At 38.3% G+C, this 22634-nt stretch overlaps 1 protein-coding gene across 3 annotated transcripts in view; it reads right to left on the reverse strand.

Moving 5' to 3' along the window:
• Positions 1-22634, reverse strand: part of ccbe1 (collagen and calcium binding EGF domains 1) — a 36528-nt gene that overhangs the window by 5599 nt on the left and 8295 nt on the right. For 2 of the 3 annotated variants that reach the window (XM_084935451.1, XM_084935450.1), the window contains 4 exons: positions 4003-4055; positions 3693-3827; positions 3297-3434; positions 528-637 (listed from right to left, as the gene is read on the reverse strand). In XM_084935451.1, the coding sequence (XP_084791577.1) occupies positions 528-637; positions 3297-3434; positions 3693-3827; positions 4003-4055 (436 nt within the window). The remainder of the gene's footprint in view (positions 1-527; positions 638-3296; positions 3435-3692; positions 3828-4002; positions 4056-22634) is intronic. The other variant, XM_084935452.1, reaches the window with a different exon arrangement.

Consider the following 22634-nt stretch of genomic DNA (forward strand, 5'->3'; position numbering starts at 1 on the left):
GCATCCTTGAGGAAAAAGTTATCTTTGATCTGAGTAGAACATCATGTGGAGCTGGTGACCCCTGGGGGTAATACCTTAAAGACCTCACCATGCTGCCAGGGCTGACAAATCAGAATTCATGCAAGACGCAGAAGCATCTGTCCATGCTGGCGCGCGCACACACACACACACACACACACACACACACACACACACACACACACACACTGAAAGGTTGTGGTTCACCTGCTGATCAGTAAAAATTATACAAGACTTTAGCCTGTGACCTTGGGTACAGGTGTTCAAACTGAGGGTTCCTAACCTTTCCATGATATGAATAAATGAAATCTTTACTTACTTTTTTCTGAAACTTTAAAGAACATCTACATTTTTATGTTTATTTTATTAAAAAAAAATTTTTTTTTTGAGTTCCACAATGAAAACTAACATACTGCTGTCATGCACATGTGTAGCTCAGTTTGCAAGATTTGTGATATTTCTGTTGAGTTTGTGGGTGAAATGGACCAATCCAATGCGCACATTTTTACCTTCTGTTTAAGCTGTAGGACAGACATCTTAATTTGGTAGAAATCATCACACGTGGCTGAGCAGGTTCCAGTATTCATGACATTATCAGACTTCTCAAAGAGATGTACTGCTGGGAAATGGGAAAATGTTTATGTTAACATAATGCTTTTCTTAGAAAACTGTCAGGAAAACAGACTTTACTGAAGAAGCTACATCTGGCTGCTCCCTTATTCAACAAGGATCACCACAGTGGAAAGCTCCACATTTTTGATTTGGCAGGTATTTATGTTGGATTCTCTTCTTGATGTAACCCCCAAAGGAAATTGTGTCTCTTCCTGGGACCGAACCACGTATCTTTCACTTGCTTGTCATAAAGTGTAAACCAAAAGCTATGCTTTGGGAAAGTTAACCTAAAGCGTATGATTCAGAGCTGTGTTAAATTGACCACATAAAGGGAAACCACAATTGTTATTACTGTCAGGTTACATTAAATCTGTCGCCAAAACAGTCTAATAATTTAAATAGTGTTGTCATGTTCAGCAGTGCTGCCTTCGTAACTGTTCGATGGGTTTCCGATAAGCTGTGTGAGCAGAGTGAGGGATGAGTGGCTTATGTTCTGAAGGCAAAAGCAGCAAAACAGTTATTTAGTCTTATAGTTCTGTTTGTGCTTTAGTCTTTTCAGAAACAGGTATTAAAACCTGAAATGAGGAAACTATTCATGGACCAGTTCTGACTTTATTCTGATGTGATTTGTACAACCGGATAGTGACTGCTTTCTTTGTGTGATGAATATAAGATTGAGCAGTTTTGTTCTTGCAAATACTCTCTTTTTTAATAACTGGGGAAAAGCAAATCCACTAACGAAAAGGTGCGTTAACCATTGTGGGTGATTTACTGAACTAAAGTTGGCAGGGGCTGTAGAAAATGAGTCAGTCTCTGGAAAGTGCAGAATTAAAATGAGTTCAGAGTTAACAATGTGATTTAATAACATATTGTTACAACTGAAAATAACTCTACATGTCTTTTTTTCTCACTTTCCTTTCCACTTTTTCAGCTTTTTGCTCGTTCGTCCATATTAAAACGATAATATCTTTTTTTTTCTTTTCTTTTTTTTGCCTGTCCCGTTTGGCTCTTTTGCCATCAGAATTATTGTCTAAAGGCCCAACGGATTTACTTTACCAAATGGACCATCCCAGCCTTGCCGTAATGGTCTATTTGATTCACCTTTTTTTTTTTATTGTTTATTTTATTTTATTTTCACTAGCTAAATATGGGACAGATTTGACTGGGGAAAAGAAAGGGGAGAAAGAAAGAGGGAAAGAAAAACAGCGGGGGAAGAGGAAATGTGATAAAGGGCAAAAAAACAAAAACCAACAAAATAAGCAGACAAAAAATACATAAATCAATCACCTGGATCACCTGTTGAGAAAGAAAAAAGAAAACAAGCAGAAGAAAAAAAAGAGCAACATAATAAACAACATCACGATGATCTATGGGAATATAATAGTAAATATTAAACATTATTGTGCAGCACGTAAGATCGACAGCACACAGTGTGCTTTGAGGTAGGAGCCAAAAAGGGTGTAGTTTGTGTGTGTGAGCACCCGTGTGTACACCTGTGAGCATGAACGCACTTGTATTAAAAGGCTCCTTCATGTAATGATCTGCTAGAGGGTGTGGGGAGCCACAGCCCCGTCCTCCAGTGCATGAAGCAGGTATGGAGGAGATCAAGACTCCAGACATCCAGAGGCCCTCAGAACACAAGAGACCAAGGAAGACCAACAGAGGGGCAGCCGCGGAGCAGAAGCCAGGGGGGGTTGCAGTGACGTGCCCATGAGCTCCGCCGGAAGCCAGCTGTGCCAGAGTGACTGAGCCCCAGGCCGAGAGGCCGGACGCCCACCCCCGGACACAAAGAACCACCAACGCACCGATGTCTGAGGGCGTCTGCCACTGGCAGGGGGAGTGGTGGGGGGAGATAGGCCTCCATACCTTGGAGGGCCTGAGATGTCCCTAGAGAGGTGGCGTCTGATACCCAACCTGACATATAGACACAGACAAACAGGCACACACAGATACAGACATCCATTCCCACCCTCATGCTCTCATATGCAATAAATAAAACGATAAAACGATAATATCTAATCAATAAACTTGCACATACCTCACATTCCTATGGAAACAAAGCCCATAAAGAAGCACACTGTAGCTCTTCTAGTTTGGTCTTGAGCCTGTGGTTGAATAGTGAAACTGTCTGGATATTATTTTCCCCCACTATATTACAAAACAGCGGGACATAAAGTGGCAGCATGATTGTGTACCGCAGTTTCTCATTCTCCAGCTTTTTTCTGAACTATAGTATGCAATGGAAGATGAACGCAAGGGAGGAAGTAACAAATCTTTAGCACTTTACTGCTTCATTGCAACTGAATCTGAGGCAAAATAAGAAAAAAAATGTTTTTTTATCGCCTAGAACATTTGAGCTTTCTTCAAATACACCCAGCAAATCAGGAAAGATCAGGAGTCAAAGGGGCAGCAGCACGTTGACGAGACAGAACCATTCTGACATGCACAAGGGTCGAAGATGTCTAATGACTCCCAGGTGTCTGTGTTTTGCAGTACCCCTCCTCTTCCTCTGCCTCCCTCTCTCGCTCACATACACCAATAACAAGCTGTCAGCTTCACGTCACAGTCAGAGGTGCCCTTGAATAAAGACAAAATGTCAGTCTCTTTATTCAAGGGCACGTCTGACTGTGAGGTGACCTTGGCTGAAGAGAAAATGTCAATCTCACCTCTCTCCCCCTTGGTGCATGTTTTCCCATCTTCTTCCAGGAAGTAGCCTTTCTCACACTCACACCTGTAGCTCCCCACAGAGTTAATGCAGATCTGAGAGCATGCAGTCATGTTTTTGTCTGCGCATTCATTGATGTCTGCATCATGCGGTGACAGGAGGGAGATAAAAGAAAGACAAAGTGTCACTTCGGGTCACTTAGGTTTCACTGACAAGCACAACCTCATGATCATTTAAAGAAATATATATAAAAAATATTCATCGTAAGGTATTTTGTCTTTGTACAAGTACAATAAAACAAAAGGAGCACAGGCTTCTTTTAAATGACCGTTAAGATCAAATAATCAAACATTATTTTAAAAGATGACACTGATTAATATGTATGTGGTGTACCCACCCAGACAATAGGGCTTCTCTCGCCTTCTGTGACGCTCACGGTCATAGCGATAGCCGGGGTAACAGGTACACACCACTCTGCCGAAATGATCGGTACACTGCTGCTCACAGGGGGCGCCGGCGCATACGTCATAGTCTGGACATAAATGAAGCGCTTTGTCAGTATGAGCAAGAAAACAGAAACTGAGCATCTCAGATCCATCTACCATTAAGTTTTTATTATTATATATTATAAGACTAAAGACTGGATGGGTTTGGGAAGAATTCCCAAAATAATCAGAGAAGCACAGGAGAGATATCCAGTTTCATACCTTCAGGAATGCACTGGCCCAGAACAAACTTAAAGCCCTTGCAACACTTCTTTCTGTAAAATATCAAAGGAACATGTGCATAAGAAGACAAATTCACTACTTTAATACACAAAGGTCACTCATTTACATAAAATATACAGTACTGTGAGAATATACAGAAATGAGCTCCCCTTTTTCTCTTTGTATTTTGCTTCCAAGGAACCAGACTTACAATTTTTTTAAGTGATCTTGAGCAACACTTCTTCAGGTCGAAAAATACTTTTCCGCTCATGTTCAGTCCACTCCTTGTACCCGAATATTTTCAGAGGAATGTTTTCAGTGTGTTAAGCCTAACACTGACCTATGAATAATTAAAGTATTACAAAAGGCCCCTAAAATACAGGGATGAACCAATGTTTTCTCTACAGATAACAAAAATATTAACAAAGAACAACATTTAAACTGTACCTTTGGGCACTTTAGCAACCTGTCCCAAAAGATATAATTTGTCCCTTTCCTTAGCTGAATCGACAACAAATGCCAAAGATAGCACAGTCTGACGGGTCTAAAATACTGTAGTACTTCAGCACCAATAAAACAATTACTTAAATGGAATGCTTATTGAACCTCTTAACACTGACCTATGAATCACTGAAACATAAAAAAGGCTCTTAACTTACAGGATGAACCAGTGTTGTTTTTACACATAACAGAAAACTTAGCAAAGAGCCAATTTCAAATTGTATCTTTGTTACTAGCAGTCTGTTGTAAGAACACATAATTTGTTTCCATTTCTTTAGCTGATTGAATCTATGAAACTCCCAACGATAACACAGTTTGACAGACATACAATAGTATTTTTTGCACAATCAAGTTGATTCCCAAAGAGCTATTAGCTGAAAAGCTGCCATATCGTAGCATAATGTACAGTGTGGACTTAAAAAAGTGGACAACTGGAGAACAAAAGAAGATGTGGCAGGCCTTAAAAATGATCTACAGCAGATGAACAGTATCTAAAAGTCATGTCCTTAAGAAATAGGAAAAAATCCAGAAAACACATGACACAGGTCCTGAGAGACACATCAGGTCCTTCAGTTGATCCATCTACTGTTGACTAAAGCCTCATTAGAAATGGTCTCAGTGTAAGGGTGGCTGTTGAGAACCCATTCCCCCAGGGAGATGGGGAGAAAAGGCTGAGGTATGCCAAATTACCCAAGAACTAGACTGAAAATCATCGGTAACAGGTCTGATGGAAAGATGAATCCAAGTGTAAGATTTCTGGGTCATAAATATATGGAAGACATCAGGAAAGAGGTAAAACAGTCATTTTCTATAGCCATCTGGTTGGCGCTCTGTCATGTTTAGGACTGCAACAGCGATCATGTGAATGCTGATGGAACGTGTTGACAACACTATTTAAAAGCATCTGATTGGCGACACCTTCATTTTTCAGCAAAATTATCCCAAACACACTGCCAGTGCAGTAAAAGCATACCTGGATTAAAAAAACACACACAAGGAGCACTATCAGTCATTGATTGGCCTCCTCAGAGCACAGGCCTCAGACTTATTACAGCAATGTGGGATCATCTTGACAGAGAATGAAACAAAAAGGCAGCCAACATCCAAAGAACCCTTTGAATGTCCTTTAAGAAGCTGGGAGAACTATTCCTGAAGACTGCTTAAAGAAAGTAGAAGAAAGCTCACTAAGAGACTTCAGGCTGTGTTGAAGAATGAAGGCGGTCATACCAAACACTGACTTTCAAGCTTTTAAGAAAAGTAAAAACTACACTGCTGTTCCAATATTTCAGGCTGTTTATATGAACGTGTTTGAAGAAATCTAAAACTAATTTTGTTATGCACGCACATGCACACATAACCACACACACACACACACAAACAGCTGTCGGCAGATCTCGTTGCTGTGTCTGTTTCTGCATGTTTGCTCAGGTCTAATTACACTTCTTTGAATTTCAACATAATTCAGAGGACAATCCCCCTGTAAGTTGACTATGGTAGTTTTTTATTAAAAAAAACATTTGTGACTCTTCAGGTTTCCACAGGAGGAAATTAACCTGCAAAAACCAGATTTGAACCCTTACCTCAAACTTAACACTTTAACTCATGCACAAGTGATTATCATACAAAAGGAACAATCACCACTCAAGAGATTCTTAATGGGGAAAGAGCAGGCCATGTGTAACGCATCTATGTATGAATTCAAATATGGTGCACTGATGTATTTTTCACTGAGTGCATATGATTTGCTGGGTTGTTGCATTGAGTGCAGTGATTCTGAACATCAGAGAGAGGGGTTTTAGCACATAAATGAGGTACTGGTCAGTTCCTGAAATCAGTCAAGATGACCACCATTGTTGATCCGCATAGTATGAAACATACTGACTGAGGAACAGATCTATGCGTGTACCACACACAGACACAGATGCTGTCACAGAAGCGCTGATTAAGACAACTGGCAACTTCAAGAGCTGCTACTCTTATTAATCTTTCCTTGTCATATTTGTACTGTAAATCAGTTTGTAAAGCAGGTATGAAATTATTGTACAGAAAACATATACAGCAGATCTGTGCACATCTGTCTTTCAATTTATGTTGATTGCATCCCAGCATACTGAATGTTGGGAGAAGCTTGGATTTAGACACCCCGAGAGAGTAGATCTGAGGATGGCTTCCTGCGTGACCCAATATCGCATGTCGTAATAACATCCCCCTGAGGGCAGAAGGCACTTATAGCAAATAACCAGCTTAGCAAAATAACCAGGGTTAGCTGAACAATCATGAGAAAACAAACATCTATGTCCGTCTCCAAAGGATCACGAAAGAGGCAACAGCATCCCATGGAAACTGGATCCCAAGCTGTGTTCAAGTTCATTTTTACTGAGTTGCATCTTTTGTTTTATTAAATTAGCATCCAGGGAAATGCTCATTATCTCTATCATTTTATACCTCGCCGTACTGTCTCTCATTATATTATTAAATAAACAAGTGTAATTGCACTGGTATTTGGTTTCCTTGCTGATAAAAGAGCACTTTAAACACGTATTATCTGACATTTTCCATTTTTACAAATTGGCTAAATGTAAATTACTGATTTCTTATGACACCACTTGGTTAAACATTTGTATTTTGACATGTGTGGACACAAAAACTAAGAGATAAAGGGTGATGGTAAAGACATGACCTGTCTAAAAGTTAAAACAACATGCTTTGTAAAGACACGGGATGATGGATGCTTGGGTTTAAGGTTGGTGCACTAAGGCAATAAAATATCCTCAAACTATCCACATGATTTATTTCCTGATTGTGAAAAATCAGCCACAACTCCTTAATGGAAGTCCTCAGAGATAAATGGATAATACATGACAACAAAAAATGTACATGCCATATAGTGAAGTACATGCTCAAAAACTAATGCACTGTGTTGATATTACTGCCCATTTCTGTCAAATTCCTACATTGTGTAGTGGTTAGGGTTGTAGCTAGTGTTTGTAGTCTACACAAGTGTAACACTGAAGCGCTGAAGTGCTGGGATTAAGTGTGATGACGGATACCTTAACTGTTATAAATGCAGCGTGTACCAAGACAACTCCTGATTCACCAAAAACTATTTAGCAATTTACCTCTGCTCCTCTAACACTGTTTAATTGCAGAAAATGCTCTTATCCTAATCACACTCCACACTTGGGGAGAGTCAGGGATCATGACATGAATGCTTCTTTGCTCTCTTACCAACAACAACTATTAAGGAGTTTGTGCATGGCCACTTAACCACAAAGCACTTTATGATTCAGCACACAAAACAAAACCCCGCCGAGGTGTGACGCACAGAGCCTTGGCACTTTTCGCAACAACAGCTCTCTCCCCTGCAAGCCTGCCGTTCGCTCATGTGCTTCATGCAAATCGGCAAACAAATTTGAAACACATGTGGATTTCATTCATATTCATGAGTGAAAGAACAAGGGAGAAAGATTTCCCAGGTGCATTCATGCCACTTTTCTACAAGAATATCAGGGAGTCACAGGCCTGCACACGCACAATGCCCGCATGTTGTGACTGACATTTGATTTCACACACACTAGACTGTGAAAACTTGCACTTGTTCAGAGTGATCAGGACAACACAACGCCTGTTTGTTTTGTCACCTGTGCCTTTTTTTTCACCACAAGGTTATTTAAATGTGCTAGTAATGCATATCGTCTTACAGGGGCCCCCCTGAAATCTAGACATAAACTAGTCTGACCTCAGTTACCCGAGGTGAACCATAAGCACTCTAATTACCTTATAAACAGAAGCCCTTCCCTGAACCAACACGGTGCACCCAGCTTGGCCTGGCAGTGCCTTGTGACACACTAATTCACCACAGCACACAGAAGCATCAACGTCAACATTTGGATACAGCAAGAAGTTCGAAAAATAAATCGATCATCGCTTTACAAAAAAGGAAAAATATCAAGCTGAATGGTAACACGCTCACACACAAACACACAGCTGTGAGACAACACATGCACTCTGCTCCATGGAGGCTTATTTGTCTAACATTGCTGCCAGTAATTCTGCATTCCTCACAAGAGAAGATGTTTCTCAAAGTGAAGAGGATGCAGCTTCTGTACTCAGATTAGCCTGATCGTGCTAAAAAGAGTGGGACATAAACGAAACCACCGTTATGACCATATAATGACTACCAGGATTTTCTGTTTTTCTTGGACTTGTGTTTATATTAATTAAAGTCTTGGTAGCTTGAAGAGACAAACCAAACAAACTGAAGACACTGATGACATTTTCAAGAGTGGAGCTTTTACAAATGACTCATAAATAAATAAAAGGATGGCTACAATCATAAAAACAAAAGAACACGCTAACAGAAACATATCATTAATATACAAATGCATATAACCATCCACAACAAAACTTATTTCATCATCTACCCCATTTGACGGACTTCTGATGCAGCTATGGTTTGTTCTATGAGGTTCTTCCTAATTAGTTTAGATTTTTAGGCAAAGCTTCAGAGTAGAATAAAAATATTATGACTGTGGATGTGGGTTATGAGTCTGATTGTGAGTAAGGTTACCTTACACCCTGACCTTCCAGAGACTCTCTGTACTTTGAAAACATTTGGTGATAAAAGACCGATCTACAGTTTCTACATTAGAAACTAAGATTATCTAAAAAAAGGCAGAATTTCAGGTCTGAACTCAACACGAAACTCAAAACAAAACAGACTTTATTGATTGTTTATATTTCCACTCTTTTCAGATCTTTCACACATTGACCAGTTGAATATGTGTATATTATTTACGTATGTGTAATTTGACATCTGTGAAGGTAGTGTACATAGGTAAGGTAAACTACATAGGTTAGTGTAATGCATCGTTTTCCTTAGGAGATTAATGTTTTTTTGTATATGGTCCCTGACAACTAAAGAGGAAAAATTAAATGGAGTGAACGTGAGTGGCTGCCAAAGAATAGCTGATATGCTGGTTATTCTGACAATAACTTTCCCCAAACCGCTGAGTCCGTATCTGATGATCAGTCTCAAAGGCCTCTGATAATTTGCCACGCTAACTGAACCTTCAGACTATTTATTCTCTCTGGATCGCAGACATTTTTTCTCCTTTTACCTCACTCTTTGGCACTTTGGCACAGTCCCTTCAATTTCTAGTTTCTTTGAATTCTCTTCACTTTTTACTTGTTTCATTGCACCACATCACCGCCATCAGCATTGTCTATTCGCCTCACAGTCTGCATGAACGTGCTATGTGTCGTGAGATGCTAGTGTAAATACAACAGGACCTCCTGTTTATACTGCAATGAATCTGGTGTGAGCTTTAGTCAACTGATTGTTGTGGAAAACCTGCAACAAAGGACTTTGTGTGGTTGCACAAAACCATCTGTTAAATCAGACGTTTCCTCATCAACAGTACCTTTGCCCAAATTCTTTTTCAGTCTTTCAGTCTCATGTTTGGACCGCAAGAGCTTCCTCTTGCAGTTCTTTCAGAAATATTCTCCTGCAGCCGCCAGTTTCTAATCTAGATCCCAAACACAGACCTCTGAAATGTTCACAAAGCAACTGTTCTGCAGACATATTACATGCTTAGTATTCCATGCCGTTCATTAACAGCTCACTCTTATTCACCTTTACAGCAGGATCCTCTGCTGTTTAGCAGAATTTTCAAGCTCTAACCCATATCATCACTCCCTCACTCAGCTATCAGATGCTTTAAAAATAAGCTATAATAAGAAGTTTCCAGCGAGCACTAATTTAACAGTAAGTGTAGGAGTTGTTGAAGTGTTCTGCAGAGACACCAAACTGATGAACTTGTCCAAGTGATACTCACAGACATTAAAGTGTTTAACCCTTATCTTGAAGAAAACCAGACTTGAGTGAATGATTGTGACATGACAAGAGTAATAATTCTCACAAATTAGCAGTCAGAGGTAGTGACATGAATGTTATGAATGACATCTTTTGTTAATATTAATGTTACTGAGGTAAACTCTAAGAAATGTGTGAGGGTCAGAACTGGAGCAGTAATGAGTCACATTTCTTTGGATCAAGCTAACAGTACTTGAGCTTTGTTATGTGCATTTATGAGCAAACTCTTGGTATAAATATCTGTCCTTTGAGGAAGGAAACAGAGGACAAGGGGATAAAGTCCTCTTTAAGCCAGAAACATTCAATGTGTGTGCTCAGATGTTCGACCTTTACACTCGAGCTTCATTTTTATGGCAAAGGTTTAGCTTAGCAGCTGTTTGGGCTCTTGTGTGCTGCAGATACTTCCTGGATGTTATATCACGATTCAGTGTGTTTTTCATTTAAGTTTCACAGAACAGTTAGAAGAAAGAGAGATGGCATATACGTAGGTCCTGAAAAACTCTTGCAGATGTTTTCCATATTTGTATATTGCTGGGAAGTTTGGAGCATTTTATTATGTCTAGGATTCTCTGGAATCACTGTGTATCTAGCTTTCTCCCAATATTTTAACGAAAACAGCCACTCCTTTCAAAATATTCCAAAAAAATTCCCTCCTACTGATGAAGAAACAAAGAAAAAAACAACAGTAATACCAGATATTGCCTCAAAATGAAGTGAAACCTCAGCTCAACCGAGGCCTGCTCCCTTCATGTAGTCATCACAGATTATTGTTACAAATGCAGACAAACTCAGCCACGCAGACACAGGCGCACAGATAAATACATAAGACTCTCTCTGCAGCTTCAGGGACATCACGGTGCAATATAAACCAGTTTTTTAAGGCCTCCTGGTTTGGACGTGTGTTTCTGAGCTTCATTTAGATTATGTCATTTAGAAGTAAAACTCCGGCATGTCAAAATGTGTCTTATTTCTGCAAACATGCAATAGTTGTCAAGACAAACAGTGGCTAAGGTTCAGCCAACGCGTTACAGCCAGACAAAACTAAAGAACATTAAGAGAGACAGTTCCGTCTGCCAGTGCTGTATCCAAAAAAAGGGGGAAAAATTCTCCCTGATGAAAATGATTTCACAGGAACACATAAAAAACAAACTACGGAGTGCATCTTCCAAATGCCTGGATACCTTTGTGTTTTCCAAACCTCCCACTGAGAAAACAAAAGACTCTTGGAAAGGTCATTCTTTCTGCTAAAAATAATACACTCAGAATGAAATAATCAGATGGTTGCAGACCATAATTTTCTCTGTAGCAGCGAGCAGGGGATCTTAACATTCTTTCTTTGCGTCTGTTGCTCTTACTTCTCCAATTATTATCACTTATTATAATGTAATTAAAGGCAACTGTTTGGAAACACCATAAAAGGTAACTGAGCTTGGAAAATGTGTTTTTCCACTAGCTGATATATGTCTGGTAGAAGGAGGTGATTACCAACAGCAGTTGGAGCATGATAACCTCTAAACCCACTGTGTAGTCTAAGTTGACATTGCATAGACTGTGGCATCCAAGAACAACTCAGCTGTTCAAGGTTACAAGAAAAATAAATTAACCATGTCTGGACTATACTAGGGTGACAGATGTGCAGAAAATTATTGGCCACTGCACTGTTTTCTGCTGACACACCTATAGCCTAACAAAAGAGTTCACTTTAAAATTTCCCTAACAATTTGGGTTTAAAGATTCACCTGGAAGAGCAGGTATCAGGGCAATGCAAAAGAGCATCCGAACAGACGTCCAGACACTCAGCCTTGGCTTTTCATCAAATGATGTGTTTTGGCTAAAACCTTTTTTACAACAATGTGGCACACAATCAACCCTCTGGAATCTGCAAAACTCTAAATATGAGCTTAAGTATCACAAAAGAGCTGTGTTATGTATTATACACGAAGCGCTATGTTTGCATCTTCACTGCAAATTGCATGATGTCATATAAAAACACTGCATTAAGTAAGCTTGAGTGCGATGTCCTGCGCTTACTGGGAACGGTCTAATCCAGAGCTTGAAAGGGAATGGTATTAAAACCTCAAGCATATCCAAGACTCAGAAATAATAATTTCACTTGTTTTATGGGAAGCTAAATCCTAATGCTACAGAAAAGAAGGGAGCAAGCCGCATACAGAGACTGTGAAGGCTGAAACTTGGAGGATAAGTAAGAGCAGGTCTGAACATCAATTCAATCGGGAAAATAAAAACTGTTTAGATTAGACTCACCAGCCAATTCAACCCAGTACTTGCAAGGTGTAACGAATTAAGCGTCCACTGAGTGTATTCGCACATACTGTATATCTGCTCAAATAACAATGATGCCTCATTTGATCACTAGCATGGTATGTTAACTGTCTGAACTCGTTGCTCACAGCCTGTTACAGTCGCACAGATCTGGTACACAGCTAAGGTCTCTCTGGATTGGATTTGTGCAAATGTGTTGCTCAATTTCATGGCACTTATTTCAAACAGCTTAATTTTTGCCCTTTTGTTTTCATATGCTCTCTTGTGACACGCTGGTAACAGAGAGGCTTAGTAAATGAAGGAAAAATGTGAAAATCTGCTTCCAGAGCTCTGAGTAGCAGCAGAATATGTTGCTTTTAATTACATGAAAGTGTTTCATTGTGGTTAGAGGAAACTTTCAACATTTTGACAAGTGCACTTATTTATCTATGTGCGAATAAATGAAGAGTGAGACATCTTTGAAGTCTGTACGAACATGAAGCTACAGCCAGCAGCCTCTTAGTTTTCACTGACTGGAAACATGTAAAAAAAACTTGTTTGGCATGTTTAATTAGCACAAAAATAAGAGGGAAAAAGCCCCAAGTCACACACAGCCAGGCTGTTCTCCCCTATTTCCAAACAGATTTTAAACCGAGTAAGCTAACGGCCCCCTGGCTCCAACTTCATTTAGTGCATCTGTCAGAGTAGTACTGATCTTCTTATCTCACTGTCTGCTACAAAGCAAACACGCATGTTTCTTAAACATTAGAATAACCTTAAAACAATTCATTGTATTCTTCTCCTCTGTAAGAGTCTCTTTTAGTAACTGCATAACATCCTGAATTAACAAACAATAAACAAGTGCTCTGTCTGTCATGCAGCCATACTAGGAATAAGATACAGCTGTTCATTGACTACTTTTTGTTTGGCTGTAAAGGTTCACTTGAAATAAGAACTTCTCTCTGTGGATCTATCTGCTGTCAACAGTTATAGTGACTACGTACAGTCATCCCGCTGTGCTGGCATCTGCAAAATAATCCGCCATCTTTTTTTTGAACAAGACTCACGCAACAAAACACTAAGCTCAGCTAAGCCACCAGCTGGCTGTAACAGAGTCAGCCCAAGCTCTTTACTCTCTCTGTAGCTTTTCCAAAGTGGTGTCTTTCTCTCAAACAAATTAAACTGAACTGTGATCACATCTTAAAAATGTTTAAATAATTCAAAACACAACACGATGAAATCGAGCTGAGAAACATTTTATTTATATGAACTAGTAAAAGTGACACCTCAGGAAATTATAGCGAGCGTGGCTATCTGCGGCCTGTTACAGTAAACCTGATTACACCTCCATGTGTTTCTAACTCAAACCATTCTGATGGACAGAGGCCAGGTATTACGAATCCCCTTCAAACACAGATATTTCTGTGGAAGCATGCAACTTTCACTTCAGGGAAATGCTAAAAGAATCTTGCGGGGAATGATAGTCATTTAATTCCTATGTTATTATTCACAGATTTAACAGCTCATTACTTTAACTGTGAGGAAAAATCTGCTGAAAAACAAACTCTGCAGTGCAAAAAAGCCATTCTACATAAATGATGCCATAAAAAGATGAAAAACTTATCTAAAAAAAAAAAACTGTTTTACAGAACTAAGCTCCTGAAAGGTCAACCGATATCAAAATATGTCTGAATTTTTGCTTTTGAATGCTAATATAGTTGGATAAAAATGGTGATGTATAAAGCAGATTTTCTCTGTCTCTCTCAGTAATACTGCAGAACCTCCACGTCATACAAAAACAACAACAAACTATTAATAGAAATACAAATACATTCCTCTAAACTCAAATCACCAGAGTCAGTTTACTGAATAAGCAGAAATGCCTTATCAGGATTTACACTATATGGAGAATAAATAAAAAGGGTAGAATGGATCTTTCAGATGATAAGTACCCAATTGCTGTATGAGTTTGGCTAATAAATAAATGCTGAATTCCAGCACATATTTACACATTCACCATTTACAGTCATGCTTCTAGTGTAGCTCTAATGGCGTCATGGTTTTCCATGTGTCAAACACTTTGGTTTGCACTGAAAAACACAATTACTCTGTATAGTTCCATGAAATGTTGTACCACTGCCCGATTACACTTCCAAATGATGCTAATGTGCTGAAGTCAATTCAATTGGACCGCACTCAAAAGATAGTTTGCAGTGAGTAGGACTTAGTGAAAGTAAACAACAGTGTCCACAAATGATGATGAAAGATGTTTGTGGTGCTAGGAAACTCTAGATGTTTTACTAAAATCGAAACCCAGTAAAAAATTACCAGAAAAAAGATCAAACGTGAAAACATAACTTGACTCTGAAGCAACATCGTCTTCACTGTAATGCTAACTCTGCACAGTGTGCTGCAGATAGGGCTGATAAACATGTAAACATAGTGCAGAAGCTGCTCTGATAAACAAACTGTGTGTTGATTAAATTACTCCACCATTAAATTACTCCGGCGTCGGTTTTAGAATGACGTTCTTCAAAAATGAATGTAATACACATCTAAATCAATGGATCTGTGACTGATTATGTGAAGCCAGAGCAATATATCACATGGTTCTACATAACTACTAAACATCATGACATTAGCAACATTAGCAATTACTTCAAAAAAACTGTTATACCTAAATTATTGAATTATTATTTATTTAATTTGTTTTGCTTTTTAACAACTGTAATCCATTTTTTGGGTGTCTTGCGTTTTTTGCCTCGTGCTCTTATACAAACACAGGACTACAAGCATTTGCCCTGGAACAACTTGTACTATTGCCCGTTTTCAAAAACTCCCAAAAAATGTAGGGGGAAGTGGGACTATCCAAACTTGTCTTTTCTCCCAGGGTGCTGCCTCGATAGTGCAGCCAGAAAGCACAAAAAGAATTACTACTGTACCTGTGCTAGTCTCATATCACTGGAAAACCCACTCAGTCATCACGCAAACGTTGTTCTAGGGAGTGATCAACGTTAAAAATCGTGCCTGGTCCAACTTCCTCAGATGTTTCTTCTCATGTGCTCCTCGACCACAGCGCTGCAGTGTGAAAACAGCTACTGACTATTACGTGTAGGTGTTAAGTAGTTACTGTATTTTTTTCTGCTTTCAGCATATGTTCATGACAAGAAATGAGTAATCAAATGGAGATGTGAGGAATGTGAGGTTAGCTCACTCGAGGCTTTGTGGTGTTTGTGTTATTTTTATGTTGCAGTGAAAATGAATTTTCCTTCCAGCGACTGCACATAGAAATTAGCCAACAATGGCTTACTCATGTTCTGATTATTGCTGGGTGCTGCGTGTAAATGTGCAAATAAAATGCACATTTATGGGGAGAAGAAGGTAAGATGAGGACAACGATAAAGGACAGCAAATTTATGCAGGCTGGTATTATGTAGCTCCAAAACTACAGTGTAATAAAGTCTGCAGAAAGGGACTGAGCCACTGATGGCGGCGGCAGTGATGATTATCGTTAAAATAAATGACATCTGACTTAAAAATATTGAAATTCAGTAACAAATGAAAAAAATTCTCAATGGAAGGGGAAACATCTGTCGAAAACCACAAAACTTGAGGTCCCTCTTCCAAAATGTGTTATTAACAGCAGCTGTTTACAATTTAAAATGACTGGTATGCATGTGTGTTTTCACTGAGGTGGTGTCGAGCTGCTGTCCTTCAGGACTGACAAATTAGTTGCATGTTATTTCCACTAATGGCAGAAGAAATTGCAGCTTCAAGTGGTCTAACGACGAATAACAAATGATCAAAAAGGACATCAAGGTGAAACATTCAAACTACTTAATTATGTGATTAGCTTGTCAAGAAGTTCCTGTTTCACTGTAATAGGTATACAAACATCGTTTTAATGTATAGTGTGCTACAGTGTAATTTTTATAAACGACATCAGGGTATTTTAAAATAACATACTGAGTAAAACTCGAGCGCGGTCTTGGAAATACAGAGCCAAGAAATGGGGCAGAAAAGCCACAGCATGAGGTGTACTTATCACCACATAACCAAAGCAAAACCACAGCGTGACCAAAGCGTGACCACACTTCGGTTCTCTGCGGAATGAGCCAGATGCACGAATGAGCATCAGCCAAGAGAAACAAGAGCGGGCTTTAAAGAAACCAAAATGTCGAGCAAAAAATGGCTGATTCGTGTTTCAGAGGAGGAAAAAAGTGCCTGTGATTTGCAAAATTAGGCTGAATGTGAAAACAGACCACACACAAAAGTCTTAAAGATCAGCTGACAGGTCATTACATGTAGAATGGATTATCATTTAGAAAAAACCCGTGCAAAATGCATTCTTTAACACCTGATTTATTCAAGCAAGAAAAAAGGAGATATTCAAAAAGATAATCAGCCAGTACATAAGAAATACTGATAAGAGCAATCAAATTTGAGTGTCCTCCATATGCTTTGACACGCTCTCCAATAACTGCTATAGTGTTTAAGTCTTTAAAATAAGTGAAAATGCGCCACATGCTGTTGTTGAACTATTCAGCAAAATATAAAAAAAAAAAAGTCTACAGGCTTAAGGACACATTTTAAATTATTTGAACTTTCGGGTGAGGCATGTTTTGTGTTACAGTTTTCTTTCAAATGGAAACAGATGGTAAAATGCATGTAAGGAACCAAATCAAATTACAATCTGTCCAGTAATGTTGTAAATGTTGAAATAAGTCTGATGAGAATCGGGAAAGCATGTTTCTAATTATTCAAAGAAAGAAAATAAAAGAACAAAGGCAGTGAACTAATAAAGGGAGCCTCCTAATTCCAAGTGTATTTAAAGATCATGTGTCGTGAATGCTGATTTGAACCTTTAGCACATGACATTTTTTATATCAACAGCAACTGAATCAACACATAATCTATAATACTGATATAACAGTTTGGTGTTATGTGCTGAAGACAAAGGAGAGGAGAAAGGATGTTTGTTATTGCTGGTGCTTTACATCTGTCACTAAAGAATGCTCCTTAACACTAACATGTCCTCCCCTGCAATCACTATGATAACTTACACATGACTGTATCTACCTAAGCGCTAAGGAACGGGACGGGGAGACTTCCTTTACCGTATAAGGCGCATCACTAAGGTGCTTACCCTAGGATGAGCTATTAAATACAAATACATATCTATAATACTTGCATGGGACAGAGAAACAAAATAAAGTAGAGGTAATGATAACATTTGTGGAAAAAATTGATGCACAAAATACATTTACTGGGTTTTGGAAAATAAACATTCAGACAATTGTATTTAAGTAAATATGTATTAAAATTCCTTGAACGACGAGGACAAGCCAACAGAACAGACAGGCTGTGTAGGTCACAAGGGGGCCCTACGAATAGGGAAGTAGGTTCAAAGCAAATGCAGTGATAGACCAGTGGAATCAGCAACAAGAGGGACAGGATACAACCTACGAATATCAGGTTATCCACGGCAGATTTATTCAAATGATCCCCAGCAATGATGATACAGCACACTAGCATTATCTACTTTGAAACACCAGATGATTAAACATGAGCCATCTACAAACAATAAAGTTATGCAGGGTCCAATGGGAGCAGTACGAGTCAAGGCACATAACTATGGTGACATGAGTGAAAAGACCTGTCCTCTAGCTCGTATGCTAAAAACATGCGGCGATAATGTTAAAGTGAGGAAACCTCACAAAGCAAGCAGGACATGCTACAGATTTCTTTCTTTCTTTCTTTTTTACCACTTTGTGGACATGACCTACATGTCCTTCTAAATCGAGTTTCTTCTCTGTAAAAAAAAAAGTACCCTGGAGGTCCTGGTTAGAGTGGCCCTCCAACTTGCTGAACATACTTCTATACTTTACGTCTCCGCGTTTCCACTAGGGTCCCAGTGACGTAAATTTTGTTATTGGATGGTAAGCATGAGAATTTAACCAACTGTGTATGTACCCAGGCAACGGACTTGAAGAGGACTTCAAAGAAGTATAACAGCAATGTCTGTGTCCGCAACAAAATATAATCCGTGGCTAAGAAAGTAGTATTGAATAACAATCGCAGGGCAAGATTCTTCCTTGGGAAGCTGCTGAATGATGAAAAGGACCACCACAGCAGGAACAAGGCCACCAAGTTAGTCAGCAGCAAAAACATGAAACAGGAAAGACCAGGGCTGGCTGATTAGCAGTGACTGAACTTTCACAATAAGGAGATTTTCCACTAATAAAGTGATTGTGGTTGGGACTGGAGGGGTGACACTAATAAAAATGTTAACATATTTTGGACAATCATTCATATATGTGAGTGTCCTGCCCAGGTACTGTCTATATGTGAAAAACACTAATATTCTGCCTTCCACTACAAACCTGCCTCAGCTCAGTCAGGCAATGTGTGAACAGAGTGAATGAGAGTGAACAGGGCACAAGTATAAGTTACTGGGTTGACCATGCAAACTATGTGCAGTAAGGCTATTGTAGAGGCCTGGGTTTGAATCTGCCTCAAGGCCATTTACTGCATGTTTCATCCTCTCTGCTCTTACTCTCAGCTTTACTATCTAAATAAAAGATAAAATGGATTTGAATAAACTCCAAAGCAAGATCATATTGAATTTTAGAGACACAGAACTAATTGCTGTTGATATGTTGCATTTTTTATTTTTTTTGGAGAAAAGTGTATGATTACCTGAATGTTGCTGTTAGAAACATTCTCTGTTGGGGTTATTAGTGTAGAGGATTTCTTAGCCTGCACATTTTTTAAATCTCGTTTAAACTATATGGATATAGTTTGTCTGACATCATCCTGTATCCCATGTGAAAGTGTGTCTTAAAATCAGTGGTATAGAGTCCCACGCAACACATCTAGCCAGTTTCTCAGACATGGATTGAATATCATTTTTAGTCTCTAACCAGCCTTAATCCATGTCTGGGAAACTGAACAATATTGTTTTTTTATGTATTTTTTTTGGCTTTGATGTTTAATATCAAACTAAGAATTTTAAAGAACTCTTTTTCGAAATGAGGATTATTTTAATGAAAATTACTCTTAATAGGGAAAAGCCTTTCTTCAAAACAACAAACATCAAGGTAATTTATCTCTGACAAATGACCAATGAGCTTCTTATGACGTCAGTTTGATGATGTCTACACCAAAACCTACTTTCATGATTTCCCAAATCATCATGTTTTTTTTTACCATTATGTTTCAGTACCTCCAAGGGGTGGAAACCATGATTTATAATTGAAGAGAAGAGAGGCGTTCTGGATATTCACTTTGCAGACATTGTCATCTGAAGGACTGAATGATGAACTTGTCCTCATGTAATTTTGTAGTTTCGTGATGACCTTATATAGATGTACAAATGTGCATTAACAACGCTTCTCTATACCTGACGCAGGTCGCACAGATTGAAACATTGTAACATAAAAATAATGGTGAGCGGGGGCAGTGTGAGGAGGTTATATGATATATTTCTCTACTCAAATCATTATGTTAAAACTGAATAAGATTAGCAGCATCTTGGCTCTTCTGGCCCACACAACAGAAACAGAAACAAAGATTTGTTTCAGTTCAAAAGAGAACTAAGTAATGAGCATAGTTGAATAAACAATGATGGATTTACAATTAGGTCTTACGCACAGAAAAGTCCATGCAGGTGCACCGAATCCCTCCTTTTCAAGAGTAATGTATTTCCCAAAGTGGGACATGCACAAGGAGATAATTCATCATAGCTGTAGATGAGCAAAAAGACCAGGCAACAGAGCGATGCACACAATAACCTACCGGGTACACTTTTAATTTTGTACAACATCTGGCAAAATTGAAATTATTTATTCTGAAAAGAAGAAGAACTGGCACTATTGTAAACTTTGAAAGCTGTAATGTTATAAAAATCATAAAAGAATGTGTTTGTAACAGGGAACATCACGTTTTGACGATTCCTGTTGTTGAGTCTAAATAACAACCAGCTTATAAGAGTGGCTGTGAAGGAATATGTACAGATGGGATATTCTGGATCATTTCTAGGACTTCCATGCAACCTACAAGAAAAGAAATCATGGGCCATGAATGTGCTGTCAGACTTGGTGAGAAGGTAATTTGCTGGAAAAGAGAGACTTTTCTTCAAAAAGGTACCGGTATAAATTAGAACTTATTTTATACATCAACAACACAATTTATTTCGCCAGCCAAGACCAAATTTTCTGTTCCGTATCAGGAATCAAAAGTGCGTTGGGTTTACCACAACTTGTAGTGTTATGACTGTGCTATTTTTTTTTTTTGTTATCATTGGCAAGCTCCATTTCAAGCTTGTTAATCTAATAAAAGTTGCAACTGTGTTTTTAAAGTGCATTAAGTAAATCTGAAAATACATCAGTTTAATTAAGATTTTTTAATTTTTATAATTACGTTTTTTCCCCCCGAAGTGACCATACCTAAAAACCAAAAATATTTTTTACTCTTTTTTTTATATCCATGCCCTCTATAACCACCAAGAAACTAATTCAAACCGCAACCACAAACAAGCCCCGACTTAAACCAAGTGGTTATTGTGTAACAATTTCAAATAAAGGTCTTCTGCCTTTTCAGATCTACTCAAACCAAAACAAAGTCTTAACCATCACTAAGTAAATCATGTTTATGCTGGAATTAAAAATTTTCAGTTTCAGTTTTTGAAGTTATCGTATAGCTAGCAAAGGTACCAGTTCAGATGCTTATACTTAATTCTGGAGTACAGTTTGTTGGTTTTTGGAGCTTTGATTGAAATAAATTAGGAAATAAATGATAATTTATTTCTACTGCCTCACTGAATTAGACAACAAATTATTGGCTCACAAAGATCCAGCATTCAAACAGTCGACCCCAGAAACAAAAAAATAAATAAAAAGTTATAGTTATTAATCATTCATTTGTCACTTAATATAAAGCAGGGTTTAAATGAGATAGACTAGGAGCTTAACTGGGCAGCTGACTTCCTCCTCCTCTTAACGTCTTTTTAATGTTCAACAGTGTGGGAGCTGTCACTGGAGAGCAAAAAAAAGCAAACAAGAATTCACAACATAGTGTGCATTAAAGCACACTTAACAGGCTTCATACCCACTTTCTGGCTCCTGATACAAAGCAGATGTTGATATCTTTTTCTCTGACAGGACATTATGCATCATTTCAGGCATTTGGTTTATTATTATGGAATATATCTAGCCACACTCTCATGACTATGTCAGTCATAGAGATCATATATTCAGTACTTTTTAAAGGCAAGGGTTTATGACATTTTAATACCAGAGCTTGTGGTCAAATAACCATTTTACACTGTAAAATGAGTATTTGAGTTGTAGTTGAGGTAATACAATGTTTTAAATGATTCTCTCTCAGCTTTCCACTTTATTGATGGTGGTATATTTTTAGAGTTTTGATCAACTTGAAATTACAACTTGTTCCCCTAACTTTCTGATATTATTTAATTGAAAACATGCAAGTAAAGAAACTGAAATCTGTTGGGTTGATGTGGCTTGTTAACTTAAATAAATCACGTGTTACCCACTGACTTAATATAAGTTGTTCTTCTAACAACTTCATCTTTTCTCTTACCTTAGTATCAAAATATGACAATATGGAGCTGGTTAAGGTAAATAATTTCAAGCATCTGAAATTATTGAAATCATTTTGAGCCATCTTATCTATAGTTTTGCATCTACTGGTTTCACTGCCAGGGCTGATGAGAAACAGCTTGGACGTGTTTCATGCTCTTTCCTCATATGACTCACTTACTTTATTGTAAGGCATTTTTGTTTTTGTTTTTGTTCAAAGACAAATAGCTTATTATGTTGTCATACCTAAAAATATTTGGCTTAAATATATAATATAAACCTAAAACTGTTTTGTGTTTCTGCTTTAATAATTTATAACGCGCCCCTTTTGGAACAAATGGAGAAAAAAAATAGAATAACAACAAAACAAGATGTGGTTGTGTGCTACAGTT

The sequence above is a fragment of the Perissodus microlepis genome, chromosome 7 (genome assembly GCF_051167445.1).
Source record: "Perissodus microlepis isolate ML-2025 ecotype Zambia chromosome 7, ASM5116744v1, whole genome shotgun sequence".
Classification (NCBI taxonomy): domain Eukaryota; kingdom Metazoa; phylum Chordata; class Actinopteri; order Cichliformes; family Cichlidae; genus Perissodus; species Perissodus microlepis.